Source organism: Rhineura floridana, chromosome 8 (genome assembly GCF_030035675.1).
Source record: "Rhineura floridana isolate rRhiFlo1 chromosome 8, rRhiFlo1.hap2, whole genome shotgun sequence".
Classification (NCBI taxonomy): Eukaryota; Metazoa; Chordata; class Lepidosauria; order Squamata; family Rhineuridae; genus Rhineura; species Rhineura floridana.
Genome location: NC_084487.1, coordinates 65,878,912 through 65,892,977, shown reverse-complemented (window position 1 = coordinate 65,892,977; position 14,066 = coordinate 65,878,912). Strand labels below are relative to the sequence as shown.

The 14,066-nt window shown below is 39.4% G+C and overlaps 1 protein-coding gene across 2 annotated transcripts in view; it reads right to left on the bottom strand.

Annotated features, from left to right (window-relative positions):
• The window catches only part of PPP1R12A (protein phosphatase 1 regulatory subunit 12A), a 170,245-nt gene that overhangs the window by 55,639 nt on the left and 100,540 nt on the right, over positions 1-14,066 (bottom strand). For both annotated transcript variants that reach the window (XM_061639655.1, XM_061639656.1), the window contains 2 exons: positions 10,021-10,139; positions 196-355 (listed from right to left, as the gene is read on the bottom strand). In XM_061639655.1, the coding sequence (XP_061495639.1) occupies positions 196-355; positions 10,021-10,139 (279 nt within the window). The remainder of the gene's footprint in view (positions 1-195; positions 356-10,020; positions 10,140-14,066) is intronic.

Sequence of the window (14,066 nt, the reverse complement as noted above, 5' to 3'; positions counted from 1 at the left end):
CCTTTCCCAACATTTGGGTCTCCAGATGTTGCTGGACTACAGCTCCCATCAGCCCCAGCCAGTATAGTCAATGATCAGTAATTATGGGAACTGTAGCCTAGCAACATCTGGGGACCTAAAGGTTGGGAAAGGGCTGGCCTATACTACAGAAAGTCCTACAGCAAAGTTTAAATCTGCATTACATATTAAACTTACTTTAAGACTTCCGTATACCCTTTAGCAGCGGCTACATGAAGCGCTGTGCCACCAGATTTTGCATGCCGAACATCATTTATATGACCACTGTTAAGCCACTGTCTTGCATCTCGAAGCATTATTCGTTCTTCTTCTTTCCGAGCTGCCTCTATATCGACCCCTGAATGGAAAGAAGTATTTTCATTTTAAATTATTTACATGATTTGTTATTCAAATTACATTAAGTTAACATCTAAACAAAGCATCTGAGGAGCCTCCTCAGCTTTGCTCATTGTGGAGGCTGATTGCAATAATCAGCTGCCTCTGTTCCACTTTGAAAAATGTACATGTACTGCCTTCAAGTAGATTCCGACTTATGGCGACCCTATTAACAGGGTTTTCATGAGGCTGAGAGGCAGTGACTGGCCCAAGGTCACCCAGTGAGCTTCATGGCTATGTGGGGATTCGAACCCTGGTCTCCCAGGTCATAGTCCAACACCTTAACCACTATACCACACTGTACACTGTACACCACACACCACTTTGAAGGGGAGGAGAAATGAGAAAGGGCATGGTACCCTTCGCCCACTGCACCGGTTTGGTACCGTATTGTTTTTCAAAAAATCACAGAATACACAAGGCCTGTGCACAGTCATAGGCTCAAAGTTCAGTGTGGAGGCAGGATTAGTTGCATGAATTTTAACATGGCAAGACACTGGCATGTATCTACAAGAGGCACTCAAGTTGAGCCACCCAACTATTTCCCAGCACTCCTGGTTATGTATGAGGGTGGAAGAGAGATAGGCTAGTGGCAGTGTCAGCCTGTGCCATGCACTAGTGGGAGTGGCATTCTCCTAGAAGGGTCACGACATCTCAAGAGAAAAAGAAGATCTGGATCTCTACAGGTTGGATCTTGCTCAACAAGTTGATTGAGCCAAGACATATGACTGAAATGCAATGCAAAACTGCAGGTCAGAGAGAAAATGCAGTGGAGATGAGAACAATATAGGATGGAGAAAGAAACAGGGAGCAAGACTGGTGTAGGCTTAGAACCACGGAAAAACTTGCAGAGCCAGAGGTGTAGCAGGAACAGTATGTTCTTTTCCAAAACTATTTTTCAACAAACCTCTGGCACAGAAGATCCGTATCAAACTCCGAGCTACCTCCACCTACAGGAAGGCAAAGCATTTATTGCCTGCCCTTCACCCAGAGGTTCCAGGGCAAGTCACAACAACCTTAAAACGCGCACACGCGCACACACACACACACACATCTAATGTCCAACCCTTTCATGTCAGCATGGCCAAGCCACTTTTAAACAGACAGCAGATGTTCATAAGATGCTAAAGAATACAAAAAGAAAGTAGATAGAGAAAGAAAGTAAATCCTGAGGCACGTCCCAAAATGAATTCATGCCATGGAAATGGGTGGTTGAAAAAAATAACTTAAAAAATACATATATCCTTAACACATTATGAATTTCCTCCTTTCAAAAAATCAAATATTCACTATGTTTAAAGAGAACATGTTCAAAGCACAAAGTACATTCTACAAATGGTCCACAGATAATAATAATAATAATAATAATTTAATTTGTGGGTCGCCTATCTGGCCAATGGCCACTCTAGGCGACGTACAATTTAACAACAATACATTACATCATAATAAAATACATCATAAAATACAATATAACAATAAAACAGTTCAGATGGCAATATTGTATCTCTAGTTCAGTGTTTAGATTATTCCTTCTGAAAAGCAATTTGATCACTCTCAGGTACACTAACAAATATTTTTTTATTTTATCAAGACAGCTCTTGGGGGACATACAAGAATAACTGGCTACTTTCTTTTCAACTAAATCAGCAGAAAAGATTTAGATGAACTCCAAAGTATTATGCTCAGCAAGCCTTTTACAACTTTTAAAATTCTAATTCTCAGCATTTGTTAGCCTGCCAACAAGTATAGCTGTGTTACAAGCTTTGGACATTTACCAGCCTAGCATAATCAATTTTTATTACTAAAAGATGGAAACCAGGAAGTAATTTACGTACTGGCCAATGGCACTTGAAGAAGTCATCTGTGTAGTCATTCCTTAAAAAATCATCTCTATCCCCAGAAGACTGCAATAACTATTGTGCAGAAACAAGTATTCCATTTTTGGCAAAGGTATTCAAACAAATAGTTGTTCAATGCCAGTCTCTCTTGGATGAAATGGATTGCCATGATGCATTTCAATGCTGTTTCAGGCCTGGTTTTGGCACTGAAAGAGTCTTGATTTCCTTGATTTATCACCTCTGTTGAGAGTCATACAGAAACCATAATAATTCTCTCTTTGACCTTTTGTCACCATTGACCACGGTGTCCTCCTGGACTGGTGCTGTGAATTGTGGGTGGGACGCATTGTTTGTATCTACAAGGTCAATTCCAGAAGGCAGTATTGGGGAACTCTGCTCAACCCCACCACTGCCATCATTAAACATCTATATTAAACTGCTGGGTGAATTCAACCAGGCATTGCAGCACACCTATGCCTCATGCAACATATTGGGAGTCTAACACCCTGTCCCATATCAGCACAAAGGTGTGCACATGCACAATGATAGGTATTTATAGTTGCTATATTTTGTCGCTGTTTTACACAGACTGTTGTCATTCAGATAGGCTTGATTATCAACAAGCATCTGGTACTGGCCACATCCAGCACTTGGAATAAAATAGTTCAGGTGAATGAAGTTCACTGAATTAGTTAAAAACTCTCTGAATTACTCCTGAACATAGTTCACATAATTGCGATGTAAACTAAGGGTGAAACAGGTTCATTTTGGGGTAGAAATCACATTCTGAGCTTTCAATTTATTTATTTTTTTAAAAAGTGAGTTAGTCATCTATAGAGAAAGTTAGAAAGTAAAACATGGAAGCAACATTAGGCTTATTAGGCAGATATTGAGGTGCTATGTAATTGCTAAGGACACTTAGGGTGCAATCCAACTCAGAGGCTGGAAGAAATGGCCCCAGTGAAAGGGGACGCTTCATCCAACCTCTGTTCAGGAGCTGCTGGCAGGGCACAGGGAAAGGAAACGAAATGCATGTTTCCTTCCGCCATCCATTTTCCTGGCTTATCAGCTGCCAGGATGGAGGGCTCAGGATGTAGTGCAAGTCCCCCTTCCCTCATTTCTGCCCTGACACCCCCCTGGAAAGCCCCTTTTTCAGGCCTTCCACTGGGTCCACTTGTGCTGGTCTCAGCTGAGCTGGCTATGCCTTGACTGTGCCCAGGTGGTGGTAGAATGCCCTGGCTGTGCCCAAGGGGAACTCGTGTCAGCGGAGCTGACATCCTTCCTCCTCAGCCACAGGTATGCCACATCCTGAAGCCCCTCAGCACCAGGAGCTCCCATGCAGGATTTCACCCTTAGTCACTTAATCACTATCGTTTAGCGATCAGAAGGAAGGAATATGAGACATTTCCTTTTCTTCCCTGCTGAAGAGATTCGCTCTCTTCCAACAGGAGCAGCTTACAGTGAGAAATAGAGGTTCAGGAACAAAGCAAATAATGCCTTGTGCCTTTAACACCAGAGTGGCTAGCACAAATCAAAGAGGGCAACTCTTTTCTAGTATGGAAATATAACTATGGGGAAAATGTCACCCGTTGATATTCTGTCAGACATTTTAGTGCTTGTGTGTGGCCCCTGATTTACTTTTGGACCCTATCTTCAGCACATCAGCTTGTAACATTCTGAATGAACTTGAACTTAACTGTTTCATTTTGTAAAAAGGACAAGCTGGAACTAGTTCCTTCTTGGACAGGATGAACTTGAACTTGGTGTAGTTCTTTTTTAAAATGAACTTTCCACCACGTTACCACACTTTAATATCATGATTGTACTAATATCCTAGTGCATTTTCTATCATTTGGCTAAGTACTCAATTACATGATATGTTTCTCACCTTAGCCCTCTTTAGGCATTATACTTTAAAGTAAAACATGTGATGGGGTAGACAGGGATGAGCATGTTTGCTCTGCTTCCCAATCCCCTCCAACCAGTGGAAAGTAAGCTTCTGAAGCAGGAAAAACCAGGGTTCTAAAATGTGTGGTGAGCTTCCCCAAATAAAGAAGGCTCCCTGCTTCAGACCTTTTTCCTCTATTAGTTGGAGGGCAACAGGGATCCTCCCACCTCTCACATGTTTATTTCACTTTAAGTATAATGTCTGAAGGGGGCCTTGTTACCTTAGCTTTCAGCATATGCGCATATATACTTGCTAACTTTTCATTCGGCTTCATAACTATAACCAAGTTGGCTATGGTCTACAAAAGCTCATTCCAATGAACTAGTTTGTGCCCAAGGTGCCATAGCATTCTTGGTTATTTAAAATGTTTTTATGATAACCACAGCTATCCTTAAAAAAAATCATTTGACTATTTTGAGGTCCAAACTATTCTTACAGAAATCTGTTTCTATAAAGAACCCCTTTAGTCCCTGTACTGCTTATTACTACTTATCTTTGTAGGTTTAAATGCATCCTTCAAGACCAATTCTATTTCATGCCTTATTTATATATAAATGCTGGCATTATTCAGCAAGAGAATTCCACACAAATTTACCATTCTTGGAATGGTACGAAGGGTCCTCAGTAAACAGACCAAATAATGAAACAAAAAGATTTTTTTAAAAAATATTTTCATTCATAAGTGACAATATATTGCTTTAATGTAACTTCACACTAGTCTGCTCAAGCACAGTAACTTTAGCCATTGGTGGTCTACAGGAAAGGAAAAAACTCTTAACTTTTAGATAGCTTCTTTATTTTATTGCCTAGAAACAAACTTAATTCAGTAAAATAAAAAAAGGGAAGTAACTACTTGCAACTATGTACGTACATGGTATTTAAATGCAATTATATTGTGTCCACTGCATTAATAGTGCATTAATGCACTGGCATTCAGTAGATTTAACCAAAGTTTCCCTAGGGGAGGAATACTTATACTGAAACTCACAGAGAAGCACAAGTGATATTTGAAAAATGTATTATATGCATCAGAGTCTTAATTCACCTAAAATTAAAATGGCAAAAAATGCAATTTGCCTTGATGTAGACAGACATAGCTACTCTTTTTGTCAAGGACAGGATTATATTGCTGTAGGATTCAGATACATGTCAAGCAATATAAAAAGGTACCCACTAGGAGCCCTTTTCATCTTTCTACTTATACATTAATGTTTGGTTTTAGTGAACTTAAGAGTATTTGTAGTCTTCAGAAAAACTCATTTACAGCAATTCAAAATGTTTCACTGAAAATAAATGCAGGCATTAAGGACACTGGGAAGGGGGATTTGAGTTATTTGTTACAAGAACAATGAGCAATTTTTTAAAGTTAGTATTTCTAATCTTTAAAATGTCCTTAATATCTGCAACAATTAATGCTATATGCTCTATTGTTCATGCAATGTTAAATTTCCTAGATTTAAGAATGTCCAATACTAAATTTTGGGGACTTATAACCTGAAGCACAGTCCTAGTCCAGCACACATCAAGAAAATTACCTTGTATGACAGACATCTTTTTCTTGACCCTGGTACCTGTTTAAGCACACTTGCTGTCCAGTAGTCTCTCAAAAGCAAAATGTGTACAAAAACAAACTATAAACTATAAACTGACCCAACTATAGGAATCTAAAGATGCAGCTCACTTCCACTTCTACCTTGACGACAAAAGACTTTATTTTGCTTCCTTTGGTAATCAAGCAGTGAAAGAGCATACCTAAAATTCTTAAAGCTTCAGCCCCTTAAACTTGTTGCTTGATCATCACTGTGTCTTCTCAACACAGACCTGGATGATTTATCAAAACATGTCAGGTTACTTTCCTCCTTTGCACTCATAAGAATTGTTCAGAAGCTACCAACAGCTGAAGAGCAAAAAGGATTTGAGTAGTAATATTACTACCATCAAGGAAGAAAAGATCAGAGCAAGTATTAAGTGAAATACTACCTAAAATGTTATTAACCTACTCCCGTGACAAATATTTAAATATATAGGTTTGGAGACTAGGGTAAACTAATATAAATAAGTGTATGGAAGGAGTCTACTGTCTCTTCACTACAGCAGCCAACTGACCTCCCCACAAAAGCCTTTCTAGAGAGAGGTGGGGATGCTGAACAATGTGGAATAGGGAAGGAATTTTTCCTTTCATGAACATCCTTAAGTTAACTAATCTTAGGATCCAAACCACAGTATTCACTCTCACATTAGGCACCCTAGCCAAAATATTGCACATTTGCTCAGACCTTGGAAAAGTTATTTTTTTAAACAACAACTCCCATCAGCCCCATCCAGCATGGCCACTGGATTGGGCTGATGGGAGTTGTAGTTCAAAAAGTAACTTTTCCAAGCTCTGCATTTGCTATAGGTAGACGGCTGATGACATTATGATGCCTTCTTATTGTTATGAATGAACTATAAGCAATTATATTGTCTTCAAGATGTAAATTGCCTTTATCCTTAAAGCAGCTACTGGGATAGAATTAGATAACACATGCGACCTCACATCCGTATTACTATATTAGTTCAGTATCTAGTCTAGAATACTGCTGACAGTAAGCAAATCTTTTAACAAGTTTTTTTGCTCTGAACATGAACCTTAAAGGGCTTGCAGAAAACTTTGAACTAGCTTTGGAACAAAAGACTTTAGTTCTACGAATATCACAAATGAAATATAAAGCTCTATGAACAGTCATTTCATGATATATTTTACACAAAGAAGGATTCATATTTATATATTTAGAAGAGTAACAGACAATTTGAAATATTTTGTGTGACCTTTTCTCAATGCATCAACCACTGAAGAACACTGTCTGCATCTTCTTGCAATACAGCCGTTCTTGAATGTTAAGTAACAAATATTTTGGCTGTTACCAGCCTAGTTGAAAAGAAAGATATTCTGATATTTTCCTTGCATTTCCTAACACTTACAGCACTGAAAGATACCTTGCTGGATTGAGGTGTTATTTCAATCATTGTTGATTTCATACAAACTGAACGTCCATTAGGTTCAACAGAATGGGAAGGGATAGAAATTCCTAGTTCTTGCTGCAAGTCCATTGCCCTACCCATCCTTATCCTGCTACCCATCTTACCGCTCATTCACTGAAGTCACTGCCTCAGTTAAAACAAGAGGCTGAATTAGATCTGCTTTTTCAAATGTGGCCATACCCTCATTCTTTCAAAATCAGATAATATGCCTAAGATCCAATGAGATGCTAAACAATGCTTCTCTTACTAGTCATCAAATTTGATAGAAATTTACAGAAAATTTCCCATCAAGATACAAGGCACGCTAGCACTAACACAGATTTAAAAATTGACAATAGAGCTAGAAAAATGTCATTACACAAAATACAAAAATCTTAAGGAACAGTTCTACATACGCTTTTCTGACAATAAGCCCCCACCCTCTGGAACTCTCTGCCATACGATCTACGCCATGTCCCTTCCTTGGTATGTTTCCGTAAAGGACTAAAAACATGGCTATTTCAGCGGGCATACAGAACCCCTAGTTAATTTTGGTTTTATAGTGTACAGATGGGGGTAAACTGAATATGTTATAACTGTATTCATATGTGTATTTTATAACTGTATTTTAAAATTAATTATGTACGCCGCCTAGAGTGGCTGTTCACTCAGCCAGATAGGCGGCCTAAAAGTAAAATTTTATTATTATTTATTATAAGTTGGTCTTTAGCAAAATATTCACAGGAGGACTGTGCTCTTAGCAACCTAAAAATCCTCTCTTTTCACACTTCTTAAATGAAATGCCCCAACAGATTGGTTCTTCTATTGGTAAGCTAAATCTAGGCCTGACCCATATCTATAGCCTACCACTGTGATAGCCCTACCTGGAAAAGGCTCAACCTGAACATGGAACCATCTGCATGCAAAGCATGTGCTCTATCATTATGCTAGAGTCCTCTCTCCTTTGTAATTCTAGCTCTTGCTTATTAAAGAAGCTACATTTTTAATAATATACCAGAATTTTCATCTAATGATTTTTTTCAGATTTCTCCAGCAATCTTACTCATTTGTATCTTTGGGGACAGAGAAGGGGGGGGGGAATTAAAACAAAAAAGACCCTCAGCTCACATATCCACCTATTAGATTACTGTCTGCTTTAAAAATGTGATCAAGAGCTTGCGTTTTAGTCCCATTTTCCTTCCTGTGTTCTCCATACAATTGCCCTACCTTTTACATGCCCATTGATATTATGCTGCCTGATGAATATCATACAAATCCATAACTGTTAGGATCTTAGAGGAGAAATACCATGGCCGACAAGCATAGTTATTTACAAACTGGACAAAATGCATAAAATGTTTTGTTCTGGTAATCTCCAAGATAGATTACTGCAATGCGCTCTACATGGGGCTGCCTTTGAAGCCGGTTTGGAAACTGTACCTTGTGCAAAATGCAGCAGCCAGATTAGTAACAGGGACCAGATGGTTCGAACATATAAAACCGATTCTGGCCCGCTTGCATTGGCTGCCTGTATGTTTCTGAGCCCGATTCAAAGTACTGGTTTTAACTTATAGAGCCTTACATGGTTTGGGACCACAATGCCTGATGGAACGCCTCTCCCGACACGAACCTACCAGTACACTGCACTCAACATCAAAGGCCCTCCTCCAGGTGCCTACTCTGAGGGAAGCTCAGAGGATGGCAACAAAGGAGAAGGCCTTCTCAGTGGTGGCCCACAATTTTTGGAATGATCTGTCTGATGAGGTGCGCCTGGCACCAACCCTGTTATCTTTTTGGCGCCAGGTCAAGACTTTCCTCTTTTCCCAGGCATTTTTAACAGCATTTGAGTAACATGTGCTTTTAACGTGCATATCAGTTTTTATGGGTTTTAATGGTTTAAATTTGTGTATTTGTTTTTAATGTTTTTAATTGTTGTAAACCGCCCAGACAGCTTCAGCTATGGGACGATCGATAAATAAATAAATAAATAAATAAATAAAAATAAAATAAAAATAGTTAGTTAGTTAGTTAGTTAGTTAAAGACAAGGATTCAGCATAGGCATCTCTTCAGTGTCCACATCAAGATTAACACTATTTTTGCTTAAGACTGTAGCAACCACAAAGCCACAATTCAGTTCGCTTTCATTTATTACTTGTATTTTAAAAGCACAGATAATGGTATTCAAGAATGTTCTCCCATGCATCTCACTAGTAGTTTCAGTTGTTGAAGGCTGCTGTGGTGGCTTCATTATACTGAATCACAGACATAAATATTTAGCACACAGTTGTGGTATGTGCAACAAATACAATACACCAGCAATGCAGCTGTATGCTGTTCTATTGGTCTGGCAGGAACAATTTTTTCACTCAGGCATCCTATGTGGCAAACTGCAAGACTGAGATAAACATTAACTAAACTGGCCTCAGTCTAGTCACTTACAAAATGACTGGAAGGCTCCTCATATGCAAAAGAATCTTAAAAATCAAGGGATATTTCTAACATGCACATTTGGGAAAACACAGTTTAGCTATTCTCATCTATTTTTCAGATGTAAACTCGAGCCTAACGAGCACATCTAAATAAATGATAAGCATTATTAAAATTAATACATGCAGTCAACAAGTATTTTATTGAAAGTTCCGTTCAATTTCCCAAAGATATAGTTTTTCCTGTTTGTACTGTGTCTTTTCTTACATGACCAAGATTTCTTAAATTTGTAAATGCAATTAGTTACATGGAATTTTTCAATGGCATAGGGTTAATTTTCTGCAACATTTTATCTTTAAATACAAATTGATTCTTTTTATGCTTTACTTTATGCATTACATTTTTAATATTACCTTGTCGATTCACTTCATTTTGAAGCAACTCTTCCATTGCCTCTTCCTCAGCAATATCTAACGGAGTGTCTCCTTCACTATTTACAGCTCCTACATGTGCTCCTTGACTAATTAAGTATCTGTAACAGAAGAAATAATTTATGGTTAATACAGCAGCACACTTTCTTATACATATCAGTAAGCAACCCATGTAAATATAAACCAAGGCCTCACACACATTCTAACACTAAAGGGATGGTCTTTGATAGGTCTGTGACATCCTTTGAGGAATAACGTGGGTTACATTTCCTAATAATGTATTATCAATCACAAGTTCTTAACATTTTCTTTTAAAAAACACATTCCATGTCGTTAGTTTCTAACAAGAAACTCAACATCAATTTTTGAGTATTTCAGCTGAAGAGACTACTTCAAGTTGACCTGAAAATTGACATTTTCTGCTACTGCACCTGTATTACAGAATGCTCTTCTTCTCTCTGCCGTTCATCAAGCAGCAACCATCAATTGCTTCAGACATCCTGTAATCTTTGTGTCCAGGCTTTCCCTAGTCCATAAAATCAGACCTTGCTTTATGTTTTCCCTAGTCCATAAAATCAGACCTTGCTTTATGTGTTTAAATCCACCAAATTCTTGTTTTATTTGTTTTTATATGCTTTTATGTTGCTGATTAGAGAGCCAGTGTGGTGTAGTGGTTAAGGTGTTGGACTACAACCTGGGAGACCAGGGTTCGAATCCCCACACAGCCATGAAGCTCACTGGGTGACCTTGGGCCAGTCACTGCCTCCCAGCCTCAGAGGAAGGCAACGGTAAACCACCTCTGAATACTGCTTACAATGAAAACCCTATTCATAGATCCACCATAAGTCGGGATCAACTTGAAGGCAGTCCAATGTTGCTGATTTATTGGTTTTAGGACATTTTTAATGATATTTTTTATTTTTATACTGTACACCACTTGGAGATTTTTAATATATTAAGCATTTTATACATACATTTAAATAAAATAAATAAAATACCAGAGCTGACAAAAGACCGTGTCATCGTAACACTAGTAATTTTTCATTGTACAAGACTTCTTTGTCAAACAAAAACGCTTATGTATTTCTTTCACAGAAAGAAGTCTCCTAGTTCTTCTCCTTGACCAAGACTATAAATGAAAGTTGAACCAGAACAAAACAACAGAGTATTTATTTCTTCACTTTGTTATTGGGCACAATTCAAGATGCCCTAAATGACTTAGGACCCACATATCTGAAATACTGTATCCATTCCTGCAGACCCTCTTGTGTGTTAAGATCAACGGAAGTGGCTCTACTGGTAGTTCTGTCACCTTCTGAAGTTCAGGAAATGGGAACCCAAATAAGGTTTTTCTCTGTGGTAGTCTCTATGGTGTGGAACTCCTTCTGCACATCATCTAGTATCTTTATTGTATAGCTTTTGCCAAATTATGAATACACACCTCTTTACTCTGGCCTAGTTTTGTGGGATCCACCTCTTTTGATGAATTTTTGCTGGTTGGAAATTTTACTTGTTTGTATAATAACTGTTTCATCTGTTTTTCAAAACTATATATTATATTGTGTAGAGTGGATAAGAAATCTTATAAATAAAAATGAATAGCAAACATGACCTGGTAGAGTTATCTGTACCAAAAAGATATTGAAAACCTGCTGTAAAAACTAACTTTAGGGGCAACACAAGATCATTTGTATAACTACTTGGAGCATTTTTATCTTGACAAAGAAGTTATGTTAGCATTTTAGAAGTCATGTGTGTAGAAGGTGGAAAAAGCTTGCTGTATGATGCCTGAAACCAACTAGCAACTGCACTTTATTAATAATATATGCCAAGTGATTTTCCCTATATACTTGCCAGCTAGCTACACCTAGATGACAATCCATCCAGTAAAAAACCCCAATAATATTTTTCTATTCATCCCTCAGCCAAGCTGATCAAAACCACCAAAGTAACAGTATGTATGAAAATGGAACCACCTTCTATCAAATCATACCATTAGTACATCCAGACTAGCATTGCCTATTCTGACTGGTGGTGGCTCTCCAAACTCTCAAGTTGATGTCCAAGGTCCTTTTAACAGGACATGCCCGGAATTGAATCTGGGATTTCTAGATGTAAAGCAAGTGCTATACAGTCAAAATCTAGGCCAGGATCAGGTGCCATGAAGAGATGTGAAATAGCAAGACAGAGGAATGCCTTCCTGGGCGAGATGAAAAAAATGATTCATGACCACAGATTAGATTATCATGTGACAGATAACAAACCAGACACTAAGGAGGGATGGGGTGAAGAGAGAGAAACAAAACTGCAGTGTCCGAAAGTATACTGTCTTCAAAGCAGAGACAACCAGTTTGAAACGCATAACTCCGCAGCAAAAGCAGCTCCTCAGGAATTATCCTGTAAGTTGATGGAAAACATATGTAGTTTTGTTTGTTCAGTATCAGGGCATCATAGAACAATTCACTGGTGGGTTGCTGAATACTATCAGTTTCAAAGTTAGAATTATACTCCTAATATCAATTTCAGAACTGAAAATAGAGAGCAACCTACCAATGAATTATTTCCATAATGCCGTAAAACTGACTAAACAAAACTGTTATTATTATGTGCAAGATTGAAGTTGAACAACAAACGAGCAATCATTTTGAAACAGACATTTAGTTACAGTATTACAATGACACTGTGCCAGAATTTTCAAAGGGCAGCTGTACTCACCCCATCCTAATGAAACTAGAAGTGACTGGTAATCTACTAATCTCTACACCAAATAGCAAGTAACCTCAAAACAACGATACAATTACTAAGACACATATATGGTGTTAACATGACCCCCTCACATGTTCCTGAATAAGTGAACAAATGAAACAGCCATGTCCCCATACACTGAGACAAAACTCTAGCCATACCACCACCACTAGTCATGCATTCACATATGGTGAAGAAGCTGTACAAATCTACAGGCATACCCCGCTTTAACATTCGCAATGGGACCGGAGAGTATACTTTAAGTGAAAATCTACTTTAAGTGAAGCAATTGTCTTCACTTGTACTGCACACAATCACCACTAGATGGCAGCAGTGTCATGCCAATAAAATGTACGTTATTGCAAAGTGCGCGAACATTAAGCGGGGTATGGGGATGTATGGAGCATGTACGTTCTAGCGAGGCAACGTTAAGTGAAGCAATGTTAAGCGGGGTATGCCTGTACGTATGTAGTGCCCCTCCATACAAGGAGAATCATCCCAGGATGCTTCCTTATACACAGGATCCCTCTGTGCAGGGCCGGCACCAGGCGTGACTGCGCCCTTGAGCACCAGGCCCTGGGGTGCCCACCCGCATGTGCCACCCACCTCTTCTGCTGCTGTGAATGCTGGCCACGTTACGCATGCATGCCTGCCATCAAGCAAGAGGGTGGCAGGGGCTTCCCTAAGAGACTGATGCCTCCACCACCTTCTTGGTTGATGGATGCATGTGTGCTACGTACATGCACATGCCTGCTATCAACCAAGATGGTGGCAGGGGCATGAGCCCCCTAGGGAAGCCTCGATCACCATCTTGGTTGATGACAGATACACACGCGCAGCACACAAAGCATTCACCACAACAGGAGAGGTAGGTGGGGCATGCAGGTGGGCATTGCATGGGGGGTGCGTGGGAGCTCCCTCTCTGCAATCTGCAGCAGAGTCAGGAACCAACGCTGCCACAGATTGTGGAACGGGAGCACTACCCTCTCTCCCTAAGAAGGGGCACTTTAGCAGCCCCTCTGCCAAGGCCCCGACCTGGCCATCATCTCTCCAAGATGCTGCAGCAGTTGAGGGCTTCTCTCCCATATGCCCAAATGCATGCATGCCTGAAGATGCCTGCAGGAGGGCCAGGTGTGTTTGTGTGTCTGCATGCGCTGATCTGTCTTCTGCTCCACTCTCATCCCCCAAGTGCACGCTAACCAAGTCATCAGTTCTGATGATCATCTAGGTCTAAAAGCACTAACCTCCCTACTCACTAAAAGCACTATCCACCCTTTGGTATT